Source organism: Cimex lectularius, unplaced genomic scaffold (assembly GCF_000648675.2).
Source record: "Cimex lectularius strain Harlan isolate CLEC.00 unplaced genomic scaffold, Clec_2.1 scaffold337, whole genome shotgun sequence".
Taxonomy (NCBI): Eukaryota; Metazoa; Arthropoda; class Insecta; order Hemiptera; family Cimicidae; genus Cimex; species Cimex lectularius.
This window is the reverse complement of record NW_019394195.1, coordinates 183,250-199,039: the sequence shown is the minus strand read 5'-3', so window position 1 is coordinate 199,039 and position 15,790 is coordinate 183,250. Positions and strand designations below refer to the sequence as shown.

Genomic DNA, 15,790 nt, shown 5'->3' with positions numbered 1-15,790 from the left:
AATTCCGTAATTTTCGTGTACCGTACCTTCTTTTCCACCGTCTCGTAAGAGCGAGACGAGGAGGTCGTACCACCTGGTAGCAGAGCGATCCTCGATCGATCCATTTTTCCTGAAAGAATTTTTTTTTAGTTTATCCATTAATCCTAATAGTGTATTTTCAATTTTATGTGTTATAAGAAATTATTTTATGTTACTAATAGTTTTTCAAAATGATATTTTCTTAATCTTGCATGAATTTTTTATTTCGGGGAAAACTGCAGTCTCTCCGCAAAAAAACAACTCGTTTATGACGATTTATCTTCACGGATTTTGGACCCTACAAATACACGCGTTAGGGCTGAAATATTCATTGCTTAAAATATTTTTTTTTTTAATTTTCTGGAAGAAAACAAATTTAATTTTATCTTTCATCCCGATCATGTCGTCAGAAAGCTTGGACAAAATAAAGTCTACCTTAACTATAGAAAGTTGTTTTGCCTGTAAAAATTCGGCTGCCCCAGACCAAGCGACAATATGTTCTATCTGTAAAAATATTTATCATTTTATTTGTGACAACTTGAAATCTGGCGAAAATTTTATTAAATTGAGTCAGGATAGGAGAGCGATATGGAAATGTGAACGATGTATGACATCGGCAGAAAATTCTAAAATACAGATAAAAGAATTAACAGTTGCCTTAGCTCAGTCAAAAGAACAGGTTAATAAGCTAAACATGGCAAATAGTGTTCTACAAAGCCAAGTACAGGAGCTGGCCCAAAAACTTAATGCTTTGTCGGCTCAAATAAAATAAGCCCCTAAAGAAAACGCGACCACAAATGATTTTACAGGCTCAGAAACGACACCTTCCACAGCGAGGTCAATCCTAGAATTGACCCAAGAAAATGTAACTACGATGCATGAATTACCCCCAAAAAAATCCCTACATATTTAGACGATGCAATAAAAAATATACCGCACCTCAAAACAAATGATCCCTGAGCCATAATGTCCTTTTTGGAAAATTTATACGATCTAAACCAAAATAACTCCCAATATTTTGACGAAATGTTTAGGAGCGTGTAACAAAACAAGCGAACTCAATTTTATCGCAACTTTCATGGTTATGAATACTGAAAAATTCACCTTTGATCAGGTTTCGGGATATTTAATTAATCAATTAGTTAATGTCCGAACTCGGACCTTTTTAATATCTCGAAAAGTTTTAAGGGCCCAGGATAGTAAGGAATGTTTTAGAGAGTACGTTTATGACGTCAAACGATCAGCTCAGATTTTAGGAAACTACACGGATAATGAGATTTTAGAAATAGTACTTTCGGATGTAAATTTAAGTACATGAGCCCGTTTCCAATTTACCGAAAAACCCATTAATCTAAAGCAATTGGACGATATCATTTTACATGTAGAGCGTTTGGAAGTATCAGCTCAAAAGGAATTTTTCGAACATAAATCTGAAAACGGCAAATATAAATTTCGAATAAATGAATCTTGTGAAAAATATAATAAGAAATTTAGTTATAATGATCGGTCAAAATATTCATATTCGTACCCAAAGAATTAAAGAAACAACAATTACAGCAACAATTATCAAAGCCGCACCGACACCGGAACTAATCCTCCCGGCAGCTATAAACAAAGGCTCGGAGAACATGAATATACAACATGAATAAATCAGATCACTTGTAAAGTAAGGCAAAAGTCAAGTAATTTTGATAAAGATTTACCTTTTGCGGGATCTTCGGAGTCAATTGATAGCAATCAATCAAAAAGTAGTAACAGTCAATCCGAACGGTTCCATTCATCACGCAACCAGAAATCGAAAAACGTGCAGCATAAAGAAAACTAGATTACACGATCTACGGTGTTAATCTAAAAACAGATCAAAATAAATCAAAGTGCAACAAATTTAATAATCACATTCAAACAGAAATTAATAATTTAAAAGTCTTAAGTTTAAATGATACTGGTGCGGGCATTTCATGTATACAATCAGCTTTATTTGAAAGGTTAAAAAAATGTAGGGTAAATTTAAAGACTAAATCGTATAATATTAGTCATCCTAGGCAGTGTTGGGCAAAAATTAGTCATGTCTAATGATTAATGATTATCCTTAATTGAAACCTTATCCCATGGCGAGTGTTGCTTTAGGTAAGCACACTTACATTGATGACGTTATCACTGGGGCATCAAATTCAGAACAAGCTCGTGAGCTCATGGCACAATTGAAGGATCTGCTTTTTAAAGGTGGCTTTGAGCTCAGAAAATGGTCAAGCAATGATTGCTCGGTGCTAATCGGATTGCCCCCGGACCACCTTGAAATGCCTATTAGCTTTGCAAAGGATGAAAGTTGCATAAGGATACTTGGCTTAAATTGGAATCCGAAATCTGATTCATTTGGGTTTCAAGTTTCTCCCTTTGAAGGTGTCACAACAAAGCGATCTCTCTTATGTCGCCAGAATTTATGATCCGCTTGGATTTTTGACCCCAACCACATTTGGGATCAAGTATTTTCTGCAGCAGCTTTGGATTGCTCGAGTGGATTGGGACCAATCTATTCAAGGAGAACTGCTCCAAGTTTGGCAGAACTTTGTATCACAGATTTCAGAACTTAGAAAATTTGTAATTCCCAGAGCTTTCGGCCATTCGCATTTGTTTTGTCATCTCGTAGGCTTTTGCGATGCCTCTGAAAGATGTTATGCTGCTGTACTCTTTCTCTTGTTCCAGACAAGGGAAAATTCTCACGTCTCTTTCCTGAAGGTGAAAAGTAAGATCGCGCCCTTAAAAACCCTATCTGTACCCCGACTTGAACTTTGCGCAGCGTTGCTCCTTTCTAGGAATCGTAAGACTTTACCTGAGTTGGAAATATCCTTAGCCTCCCGAACATTCTTCACCGATTCACGAATTGTGCTAGCTTGGCTGGCAACACCTCCTTATCGCCTTAAAACATTCGTCGCTCATAGGGTAGTAGAAATACTCGAATCCTCCCAGCCATCAGAATGGAAACATATGCCTCTGGTGAAAATCCTGTTGACTGTGCGTCGCGTGGGCTATTCCCTAGTGAGTTAGTTATGAACCGCCTCTGGTTGGAAGGTCCTCCACTTTTGTTAAACTTCCCGCAAATTACCGGTCTTCTTTTGAGCCCCTCTCGATTGACGAACTCGACGAATTAAAACCCATTTGCCTAGTTATGTCTTCCATAAAAAATGTAGATGAATTTGTTGAATATTTCAACAAATTTTCCCAATTATCCACACTTCAGCGAGTAGTGCCATACGTTTTAAGGTTTTGTCATGATAGTCGTCTGGTTGAGACTGCTGATCGGACTTCAATCAATGACCGCACGATCGGCCCATTAACGGTACATGAGCTCGATGAGGCCCTACTTTGCATAGTAAAATTTACTCAACTCTTCTACTACAAAAATGAAATGGAATTACTCTCTAATGGCAAGCCAGCCGCTACCTTGCTTTCGCTTAATCCCTTCATTGATAAAAGGGGGATCCTCAGGGTGGGCGGTCGGTTGCGTCATTCCTTACTCCCTTTTCTCTCTAGGCATCCCTCAATTCTCCCCAAAAATGCGCATTTTCTTCGCCTCGCTTCACTCCGGTCCTATGACAGTTCAATCCCTGATAAGGCGAAAGTTTTGGATAATTTCGCTTCGAAGCTTAGTTAGAAAACGTATAAATGGATGTCTCACTTGCCACAAATTTCGTGCGCAATCTCCCTCCCCTCGAATGGCAGACCTACCGCTTAGTAGGTTACGTCCCGTGCGTTTCTTCCATTCAGTAGGCACTGATTTTACCGGGCCTTTCGCCGTGAAAGAATCTAATCGCCGTAGAACGGCCATCTCTAAGGGTTGCTTGTGCATCTTTTTATGCATGGTGACCAAAGCTGTGCATTTGGAAAAGGTTACCGATCTCTCGACTGAAGCCTTTCTTGCTTGCTTTGACCGCTTCGTTTCTCGGCGTGGCTTACCCGGCGCAATTTATTCCGACTGCGGAAGAAACTATTGCGGAGCCGCACGCTCTCTCAAGGAAGTCTGCTCATTTCTAGAAGACACCAAAGAGGCCATCTTCACACACGCTTCCCAAAAAAACATTCAGTGGCATTTTAACTCTCCTGCTGCGTCTCATTTCGGCGGTCTCTGGCAAGCGTCCGCCAAAAGGCTTTTATATCGTCTTGTTGGGGATAGAACCCAGACTTTTGAGGAGTACAGTACTCTGTTTGCTAGAATTGAGGCGGTTCTAAATAGTCGCCCCCTCTGCTCCACTATGCCCGGGGTTGGAGATGATCCAGACTAGCTGAGTCCCACCCATTTTTTGCTCGCTACATCTCCCCTCTCGACTCCAGAGCGGCATATGGCTGACGAATTACGACCTATTTCCCGATAGCATCATTTAAGGCAACTTCTCCAAGTGTTTCGGCGCCGCTGGTCCAACGAATATTTGAACGCGTTGATTCAGAGGAAAAAGTGGCATCGGTCGTCCCTTTCACTAAAGGTTGGTGATGTAGTTTTCTTGCGTGGAGTAGGGACGTCCCCACTATCATGGCCCATCGGTCGTGTTCAGGCGGTTCACCCTGGCGCTGATGGAGTAACCCGCGTAGCAACTGTTCGTACGTCTGCCGGTTATTATGTCCGACCAGTACGCGCATTGATTTCTCTCCCTTCCTCTGAATAATCACCCTACTTCGTTGTACATAGCTGAATTATAGTTTTGGAAAGGTCCTTTTCATTTTCTGTTTGTTTTTTTGATGTTATGAGATTTCTCGGTCGAAAACCAAAAAAACCTGCTTCTACATCGATCTCTTCCACCTGAAATCATCTGATATTCTGCGGCGAGGTCAGAGGAGTCGGGCCCGAGCTCTCTACGCTTCTTGCAGCCGTCATCTGAAGGAAGGTGGTTAGTCCCTTGTTAAAATTTATTTTAATTTAGAATTTTTCTTAAATTTATTTTATTAACGTTTCATTAATTTAAAAAAAAAAATTTTTTTCTTTCCTCCCACGGCATTGGCTGTAACAACAACGTACAAACAGAGCTTGTTATATTAAACTAGAACACTGTGTGCTAGGTGTTACTCTTACTTTAACAAATGGCTATGGATAAAAGTCCAATGCTGAAAAAAAAGATTATTAAACTTTAACCTTGTAATAAAATAAAACAGGGTTCAATAGTTGATTGTTTAATTAAAAAATGTCTTAAGAAGACTATCCTACCAAAAACCTAACCGTGAAAAAAGGGCGAAGTTCCAGACCCAAAAAAATTAGCCTATCAATGTAATGATGATTACATTATGATCGTTATGATTTATTTTTTTTTAAATTCGATTCAGCGGCATCTGCTTAAGAGTAAACATAAATGACGAAACACAAATGTGCCGGTTCCACGTTGTAGGCATTTTTTAATTTTTTATTGACAGAAACGGCGTATAAAAGAAGCGAGTGATCACGATGCCGATTAAAGAGGTTTCGTTCATACGACCATGTAAGTATAGCTGTGAAATAGATATTTTTATTCAGAGAAGATCAAATTTTAATCTGATTCGTTCCAGGGACTCCCTCAAATGTATTCTTGTTATTCTTGCCGTTCTTGTCACAGCGGAATCGATAAAATACACACAATGTCAATTTGTGACGGAGGTGAAAAACGCAACATGCCAGCAAACGTATCGGATTGTAAGTTTTCTACATTTTCATTTTATTCGGCGTATCTACATTTTCTCAACTTGATATATTTTTAAAATTTTCATTTTGCCGTTCTGCTTGCTCAGATCAACTATGTAAATACATCATTTTAGATTGCAATAACCGTATAGAAAAAGCTATGAAAGTTTATGAATAACCAAAAAATTTATAAAACCAAATATTGTTCAAGTAAACTAGGTCATATTTTTTTTCTTAAAAGTAATATTTAATTTCATTTTATTACCTATAGAGACGCCCAAATATAGATTTTTCTTTGAATTTAAATTTATCTCTTTTTTTAACCTCTAAATTTTTTCTGATTTTTAAGAAATCGTTATCGGAACATCTGACTGAAACGGCTTTAAGTCAAAAACGGCTAAAAGATTTTAAATAGGAAAATTACAAGCGTACAAGCGCGTAAAATGAGATGATGAATAAAATGATTGTCCAAAGCACTTATTCACAAGAAGTGGCGGATCGTGTCCAATATTTTGGAGTGTAGAATCACCAAAAAAGGTTTGGTCCAAATCCGTGACACACCGACCTGGTCGTCCCTTTGTAAAACCCAACATTGAATAAGGCGAAATGCCATGGGACCACTCAAGTTAGGATAGACAGACCAAAATGATCGGTAACCACCAAATTCCTCATGTATGTTCTACATGAAAATTTTTTAAACTAACAAGCGTACATCATTTAATATTTAATGACGTCGTTTCATTATATCCTTGCTTTGATAGTTTTAATTTGTTTAAGGGGTTTGCATCGCAGAACATGCAAGTAAATGGGACTCATTCTTTGGAGAAACAGCACACGGAGGGCTGGTTTACAACGGCCTTTTCGGGGTATAACTTATACTCTATAGTGTTAATACGCTACAATAATGTTTTAATTAATTTTATCCATTTAGATATCTAACGAAATGTGCGGTGTAAGGAACTTTTGCCGAATTAATTGCGAGGGTAAGTATCGAGCCGAGAAAATATTTTGAAAGAATTACTGTTCACAAATGGTTGTTTTCGCCGACAGAAGTTATGCTAGCAGATGACGTTGCACCGGCGTTCCACTGCGCATATTTCATCTACAAAAAATTTAAATTCGGCAGATGGCCTGTTTGGGAGAAAGAATGCAAAGACAAGTATGTGTTGAACTGCTCTTGAAATAAACATTGCCAAAACGATGAAATATCGATGAGACTCTGTTTCATTGTACTGTAATTTTAATATGAACTGTAAGTTTAATATGAAAGAAAACAATAATAATTCATAATTTTTTTCTTCCCTCTTCAACTATAATTCTATTGTGCAACAACAATTAATTATAAGAATGGAAAGGCAAGTACGTGTAGGGATGCACCCACTGAAACAGCACACGTCTTTTGACTGCACTTTGATTGAAGTTACCTCTTCAAGTCGAGGTGTTCAGGTGGACGAATACCTGAAATGATGTGTAAAAAAAATAATTGATTTAAAAAAGACTTACAGTGTCGTCGATCTGTTGATAAGATTAAATAAGGATAATGATTAAATTTTAAAAAGTGTTAATATAAATTGTAATTAATATATAAAGAAACAGAAAATTCACATGAAAACATTTACACCTAGGATTGCATGAAATAAATTAATTTTTGTGTTATTAAAATTAATACTTTCAAACCAATAATGTGTATACCGCATAAGGAATACATTTAAAAAGCTAACTAAATTAATTTTAACAAACTTGGACGCCAGGCATAAATCAAAGAAATGAGAAAGAGAAAAGGACTCGATTTAGTTTAAGTCATAAAAGAAAAGATTAGTGCCCACGACCAGCCAGCGTAGGCGAGGTAGGGTTCGCGTATCAGCAAGAAAAATAGTTACAAAAGGAAAATAGAAAATAACACAAAATAAGGTAATAAGGCAAGTATTACTACTAACAAAACAGTACAACTCACGAGGTAATCGGTAGCGGAGTGGGCCTGGACCGTCCAGTCCCCACGTGTGGAGGGCCGTGGCTTACGGCATTCCAAGCCACTTGGTTACCAAATATATTTCGGCGAAGAACGGGTTGAGGGCTCCGCAGACGGGATTTCTCCCTCCTCGATTTCGGAACTCATTGAAAAAAACTATTTAATGTACTTTACACACAATTTATTATTTTTCTTTTAGAAATTAAACTCTTAAAACTTGACACAAGGATGGAAAACAACTTCCAGCTACTCCCAACGGATTTGGAATGACGCTCCTCTCTCTCTTCACTTCTGTTCTCTCCCCTCCTTCAGAATTTCTTTTCTTCTTACTGTTGACGTCATTCCCGCGGTGCACTGACGTTTTCCTTCCCCGACATATATANATGACCTAATTTACTCGAACAATATTTGGTTTGTTGGAATCGATGAACTTCCATAGCTTTTCTCTATATTTTTATTACAAACTGCATAAAAAATGTTGTAAAATGTTATATTCACATATTGAATCGAGCAAGTGAAACGGCAAAATAAAAATATTAAAAAACGGAAAATTCAATTTAAAAAAATTATTTTGGGGAAATCAGGGCCTATTCACAAGAAGTGGCGTATACGTGTCCGATATTTTGGAGTGGAGTATCACCAAAAAAAAAAAAAAATGGCCCAAATCCGTATCACACCAACCTGGTGGTCACCTTATTAGTCATTCCTTTGGATTAAAGGTAATCATCCGGCTGGCTTGTTAGGTAATTTATTTCGATATGCATTCAGTGGACAGACACGTTAAAGATGGCGAAATACCGAAACTCAGCAAGGATTAACAAAACCAAAATCGATAAACAGCCAAATTCCATCACCCCGCATACAACACGACGAAATCTCACAACTCATATTTCGGGAAGTTTATGTTTTGTAATTGTATTGTTTTTGAATATAATATGTATACAGACATATCAAGTTGAGAAAATATGGATAAATGTAGAAAAACTTACAACTTCCTGGCGTCTTGTGCTTTTTCACCTCCGCAAATTCACATTTTCCGTATATCTTCGATTCCGCTATGACAGCAAGAACGGTAAAAATAACAAGAATACATTTGAGGGAGTCCCTGGAACAAATCAGATAAAAAAATTTGATCTTCTCTGAATAAAAATATCTACTTCACATCTATACTTACATGGTCGTATGAACGAAACCACTATAATCCGCTTCTTTATACACCGTTTCTGCGAATAAAAAATTAGATTATGCTAACACATAAAACATTACAATATAAAAAGCAAAGCTAAGAAAACAAAGAAAAAATTTCTTAACTATATTAAACAATGAATGTTTCATACAAATATACCTTAAAAAAACGATCACATTCATTGATGTTATTGATAAAAACATTTTATTGTTATAAAAATAATGAAAGATAGTTTAACTTAAAGTATAATTCAAGATTTAACATATCTGCACACTTGACTGTAGAATGAAGAAAAAGAAGAAAATAGGAGTATTTTAACTATGGTTAATAGAATGATAGGAAATATGCAAAAGTCTATTATGCCTGGTTGAGGAAGAATTGTGGCTAAGCTCACTTCACTCCTGCTTTTATGAGCAACACTTCTTTTAATTTTATTGCTTATCATTCACCGAAAAATGTTGGTTTAAAATAAGAAATCAAAAAAATTCAAGAGTTCGATTAATATTGAAAATTATGGCATATATTTTTTGTTTTCTTATAACTGCAACGAAATTTAGTAAATGGTGGAAAAATAGTTAGTAGTTCTGCAGGTAATTTGGCAGGTAGAATTACAGGAAATTTAAAATTTTAATAAGGTGATGCATTTCAGCCGATGTGGAGATTAATTTTTTTTTAATGTAACGTCCTATAGTTTTGTCACACTTTGAAAGTACTTTGCATTATTAAAAAAAATGAAACTCAAATATTCATCCATTGTTGAAATCAGAAATGAAAATTTATTTTCCTGTTCAAACACAAGTGTACCACAGCCAGATTTTGTCAATATTTCTTTTTTTTCTTTTCTCCCGCTTTTCACTTTATATATCTTTATATATATAATATCTTTTATTTGATATAAACGTGACGAGTAGGGCTTCGTATCAATACATAAAATATTGGAAAAAGAAGAAAAATCATTCGCGGGTGTTTGGTTCCAGAAAAGTGCCGTGAAAGTTAAATCCGTGAATGCTGAGTTTATTTTCCTATGGTATAAGGAGGGCTAAGTTCCATGACGCCAAAAATTGAGGTACAATTTAGAACTAAAAAACAATTTATTTAAAATAAACTTTTTATTTAAAATATACAAACAAATAAATGTTTGTACGTGTTAATTGTTCGTATTTTTTTGATATGCAAGGAAAGAAATAACTTATTAGTTCGCTTTTCGCCAAATAATTCATTTCCTTATGGTGTGGTGAAGAAGGATACTAGGAAGCGGGTTTGCACTCCCCAGGCACTGCAGCCTTCTGGCTTCCTAGTTCCTTAGTTCAGTCAATAGACTCAATCCTTCTTCTTAGAAGTATGGTACGACCTCCTCGTCTCGCTTTTACGAGACAGTGGAAAAGAAGGTACGATACACGAAAAATACGGATTTAGGGATTTTAATTAAAATGTTAAAACTAAAAGTAATTCTATATTGTTAGAAATGAAATTATTACAATTGTAAGAAACAAATATTTTCAAAAGATGCCTTGTGTTTACGCCACTAAGTAATTTAATTTGAATCACAGTTAAAGGTGACCGTTGATCTTAAAGAGGGGGGTCTCGGTTAAGCCAGTTGTTGTTCTCAAGGCATGAGAGAAGGCTGTACATCTTCCGTTCCCTAGACTCTTACGTTTGTCTCCGTTATTCTTAAGTTTTATTTTTATTTTATTTCTTCATCAAACGAGTCCGTGCAAGTAGCCAATATTGGTCACAAAAAGGGGGCCGAGAAGACTGGCTGGAAACCATCACGATTTGCAAAACACGTTGCTTCTGGCTGAGGCCCGCTCGAGCTCGACGCGGAGGCCGATTCTTCCGACGAGGGCGACTCGTGACTGGTGGTAAGTACACGTTTACTTTTGCTCTTCATTGTGACTAATTGGTTCCTTGCAAAGATTCAAAGTTATTGCTTAATTTCAACTTTTTTATTTTATTTTAATTTTAGTTGAATTAATTTATTTTCATTTCATTGTCATTTTTATTTGCTTTATTTTTTTTTTCTTCGGCAATAGCCGAAATATTGGTCCTCCGGGCCGGATAGGTCTAAATCGGCCTCTGGATAATTTTTTTTTGTTTAAATGTTCATGCGGCCATTTTAGCTGTGATTCAATCTCGAGATAAGGTGAGACTCAAGTGCTAATCCCTTGTTTACAGAAGAGACTTCTTTGAATTAATCCCTAAAGGTTTAAAAATATATATAGTTTAAATTTAATTTAAATTGGACGTAATTTAAATTTGTTGGTTTCTCTTTCTGATCATTCTTCTCTTATTATAGATCTACAATTTCGAGTCGCTTAAAATGATCGACATATCGGAAAAGGATAGGCAACTTTATGAAAAATTAAAAGGTAAAAGGGACCAACTTTTTACGAGAGTAAAGTTTTATGCCGATACCTTTAAGAATCTTACAGCTGAAAATATCTATGAACACAAAGCGATGTATGAAAAACTAGATTATTTAGAGGAAAGAGTGGAAACAGTCCAGAATGATATCATTGCATTCAATAGTAAATTGGAAAATCCTAAATTCGGTTTGGATGTAGAATCTCATCAAACGGCCTTTGAAGAGCATTTCAGAGAAATTAGGCGGAGGGCCCTGTTATTGCTTAATTTCAACTTTTTTATTTTATTTTAATTTTAGTTGAATTAATTTACTTTCATTATCATTTTTATTTGCTTTATTTTTTTTCTTCGGCAATAGCAGAAATACCTTGATTTGTTTTAAACCCTGCACTCAACTGGGTCTCCTCCGCAGCAGGTCTTTCTCCGACAACTCCTTGGCGCATCTAACACTAATTGGCCAATTGCGGCGGAGTCTCCTTTCCCGCTGAAAAAGGGGGGACACGCCCCCACTTCCACGGTTCCCGTGTCGCGCGATCTCCTGAGTCGTGACAAGTATCAGGTCATTGACTGCCGCTGCTGCAATTTGATTCCCTAAGTTTTTTCCGTACGTTAGGTTAAATCTCCATTGAGCTGTTGCTTCGCATTCGAAGATGATATCAGTGGCTATTTCCTCCTCCTCATTACATAATCTGGATCATCGCTGTATATACGTTGTGTAGATGTTTTCTCAGATGCCGGTGACCGGTTAGTAGTCCTATCACTCCTCTGAGTTAGGCCATCTCCAATTGTAGCAGTGCTTTTGCCAGTCTTGCTGAGGGTTGTTTCATCATAAGTTTACTATGTCTAGCACCGCTAGAGTTTATCCAGTTCTCCATTTGCTTTTTTTTTTATCCATTCTGCGATGGAGGAGTCTATATTTGTTTTTGTTATCCCAAGTATAGATTCGGGGCCTATGTATGGTCTTGCAGATCCTCCTCTGGCCAGACTGTCTGCTTTCTCGTTACCCAAAATTCCCCTGAGCCCTGGCACCCAAGATATCATCAGGTTGTTGTGTTTTCCCAGGTTCTGGAGATTTTGGATGCATTCACTATTTCATTTCCTTAAGTATTCCACATAAGGATTTGAAGCGGCCTCGACGTCCTTTTAAAATTAAAACTTCGATTTAAAGATGGGTCGAAATTGCTTTTTTTAATAAGTTGGTCCCTCAAGGTTAAAATTTCCCTGAGCCGTTTTGAAGAAAAGCTTGGCCTGCATAAGAAATGTAACATGTCCAAAAATTTTGTTCTTTCGCCAAGGGTCAGGACGGGTTTTTTCCGTTTTGGAGTAGGAGGCATTTTGCGTCACAACTTTAACGAGAGAATAAAACAAATTGAAAAGAAAGAAGGAACAGTATGTTAAAAGCAGGGATGGGGTACAAGTCTAGGCATTTAACCCCTCGGGTCTTGGTCGCCCACCCTGAATAATATATATGTTGGAGAAATCTCTCCGTCTCACGGGAAAAGAAATAATCCATTTCGGTTGTTTGTTTCACTGTTTATTTATTTTACTACAAATGTGACGATGCTTGCTCGGTGAGGACAAAGGCACGACTGCGGACGGACTGACTGACTGACTCGCTTTGTCTATTGTTCTTCGTCTTTCTGATCCACTCGTTGTCTCGACTGGCTATGTCACGACATCACAGTTGGTCAGATTACGTCACTGCATTCCTTTTGATCGACACGGCCAAACCTGACATGCGGACGTCCACGAGCGCATCTGAAATCATAAGAGCAGAAGAGACCACCACAACCAGAGAAGTTGTGTCAAAAAGGAAAGGAATGAAATCTGCACCCAACTCAAAGTCTGAATTTAACAGTGTACTTCAATCAAACAAAATAAACGACATTTTGAACATTCATGGAATTTTTCGTAATAAACTCAATACACAAAATACAGTACAAATTAACAAAATGTAGGAAGAGAGAGTACAGGGAACTCTCAAAATTTAAACTCAAAACTTATTGTTCACGTGACTTTGTTGAGCAAGACCCTCTCGGCCATGTCTGACTCAAGTAAAGTTACACAGCCGTACTGGTAATGTCTGACGCCCAATGGCGCGTAGTGATGTCTGACGTCTCTTGGACGCATCCTGACGTCTGACGCCTTTAAAGCGCATTGCTGCCTCTGTGGTATCTGACTTTGCCTCGCAAAGTACCACATCAACAGCAATGTCTGACGCATTTCTCATGTCTACCATCTTGGAGTTCCCTCGTCTCATCATTTGTTACTTAATCTAGAACAATATAATAATAAGTTGTTTATTTTATTTTTATTTAATTATTTATTTTGTATGTGTGTGCAGATCACAGTCATGTTCCTATTCTTGTTAATATACGTCTTAGACAACAGATTTTACGCTTGATTCAAGTTACCATATTTATTTCAACAGACGTTGGCTATTTTTAGTCTAAGAATCATTTACAGTAATTTAATTCTCATCAGTCTCAGAATCTTCAGAAATCAATGCATCATAAGTGTCTAGTGGGGCTTTTCTAATTCTGTCATGTGAGTATTTATAAGTTCTGTTGCTCGTTAGGGATTTTAGCACATAGCGGTCTCCATCCAATACTTCAATGACCTGGAAAGGGCCTTTATATTTTGGGTCTAATTTTGTTTGATTACGCTCTTCATTCTTCACAAATGCATAATCACCAACTGATAATTTGCATATCTGGGCTTTTCCTTTTGTTTTGTTTTAATTTATTAGCTTGGTTAAATAAAATAAGAAACAACCACTATCTCTCTTCGTGTGAAAGCCCCCTCACTACGACAAAGTGGAGATAGGACGAGGAGGAAATTTGAAATAATTTTCGATGTAATAATAACTTCTTTTTTTCACGTTTCTACACATGGGTTTACGGGCTTTTAAACTCGCCAGTGACCTTCATTCATGCATACCATTACACAAAAATTATTCCAAATCTAATAAATTATAAAAAAAAATTTCTTTCATTAAAATATATATATATTAGAATAAAAAAGAAACTAAAATAAAATAAAAATTACAACTAAAATTTTTCTGATTTGAATAAATAAAATAAATCTTCTGTGAGTCAAAAAAAATTAAATTAATCTTTCTAATAAGCTATTTGTAAAAATCCAATTGGCCAGAGCATACACCCTAACATGTGTGCACATTCTAGGTGTCCTACTATGAAGTAAACATTGTGTCCCTTGGTCCGCTACTGTTAAAATACCAATTTGTGGACAACCAAAATCTTCGAGATCTATCACATTGTCAGAATAATTCGAAAGAAAACGCTTCTTTTGTAAACCTTTGACGACTATTCTTTTATATCTAGGAAGATATCGGAGTAATATGGTATTCAAATGATCATAGTCCACATCCCCTTCTCCCCAATTTATTTTATGGAAGTAACGATTTAACCAATTATTTACTCGAAGGCTAGACTCGTTTAGAATGCATTCCTCCGGTGGCTTGAAAACCCAATGTTGACTTGAAAAGTAATTAAGATCTAAAATTGAGATTTCTTTTACAATGTAGGCATTTGAGTTGTCTACAAAACATTGAATGTCTACTACAAAAGCATTATTCGAAGTCATAATAACGACTGAACATTAGGTGATATGTTTACTATTATTTATACCATCCGTCGGACGATATTCGACAAAGGACTGTACTCTATTATTCTATCGTGTATGATAAGACAATAAGCTGTAGTCTCTGCTGGAAAAGGTTTACTCGCCTCGAATTCAAGTCTAACATCAACTGGTCCAGTTTTAATCGATTCTATTTGTTTTGAATAATCGATTATTGTAATAGGAGCATCATTTAGGAATTCTGTCAAAGAAAGTAGTGGGGACGGATTAGGTTCTGAATAGTAACTCTTTTGAAAGTTTGAATACATGTGATATAATATCCCGTATTGATTGGTGGTAAAGTTCACATTCAAATCATCGTACGGAAAAGATTTCGAATTTAAGTAAAGTTTTACATTTGTCAAACAGCAATGGTCAAATTTACTGGAATCCATAATCGGACTATTTTTCCTTTTGGTTTGAAATGCTAAAATTACAAAACGCGGTTTTTCCAATTGAGTTGAAGTTTTAACGGCCCACAGCTGTCTTTGTGTCGTAGGAAGTAGAGGGTAATCGTATAGCTCCCAACTTCTGAACGGTACCGATATGATTTTCTCCTTTTTCAAATGTCTCAACGTTAAAAGTCTATGGTATTCGTTTAGATATATATAAGGTACTCTCCATGAGAGATTAATCAATTCGATTTTTACTTTCTCGTCCGCTTTTGTAGAAATGTAACAATTGTCATCATTCCTTGATCGAATCAATACGAGCTCTTGTTTAACGTTGATGACAACCTTTCGGTAATCTTCTATGAACCCTAGCAACAATCGTAAAGGAATGCAGGCGTTGAAATTCCCTTCGGTCGAAACCAGATCTAAATTTTTCGAGTTGGGCAAGATCCAACCGGCGTTCTCGTCGATTTTACCTCGTTGTATTGAACTCAAACCCTTTATTGTACTAGAAATACCGGGGTTTTTTATTCTATCGATTTCAGTGCCACAGATTTCATACCTGATTTCATCAAACA

At 36.6% G+C, this 15,790-nt stretch overlaps 1 protein-coding gene across 3 annotated transcripts; it reads left to right on the top strand.

The window, feature by feature from the left end:
- The first annotated feature begins 1,872 nt into the window (after positions 1 to 1,872).
- On the top strand, positions 1,873 to 6,874 carry LOC106669568 (lysozyme-like). 3 transcript variants are annotated; one of them, XR_002910906.1, is made up of 5 exons: positions 1,873 to 4,898; positions 5,416 to 5,671; positions 6,437 to 6,525; positions 6,591 to 6,642; positions 6,710 to 6,874. XR_002910906.1 is itself a non-coding variant. In XM_024230073.1 (5 exons), the coding sequence occupies exons 2-5, from the start codon at positions 5,560 to 5,562 to the stop codon at positions 6,838 to 6,840; spliced, it is 384 nt and encodes a 127-aa protein (XP_024085841.1). In that variant the 5' UTR covers positions 5,213 to 5,480; positions 5,548 to 5,559; the 3' UTR covers positions 6,841 to 6,874. The 3 variants fall into 3 exon arrangements, 2 of the variants coding, with proteins under 2 accessions (XP_024085841.1, XP_014254609.1); XM_024230073.1 differs by lacking the exon at positions 1,873 to 4,898 and having other exon boundaries at positions 5,213 to 5,480; positions 5,548 to 5,671; XM_014399123.2 differs by lacking the exon at positions 1,873 to 4,898 and having other exon boundaries at positions 5,213 to 5,671.
- Positions 6,875 to 15,790: the final 8,916 nt, after the last annotated feature.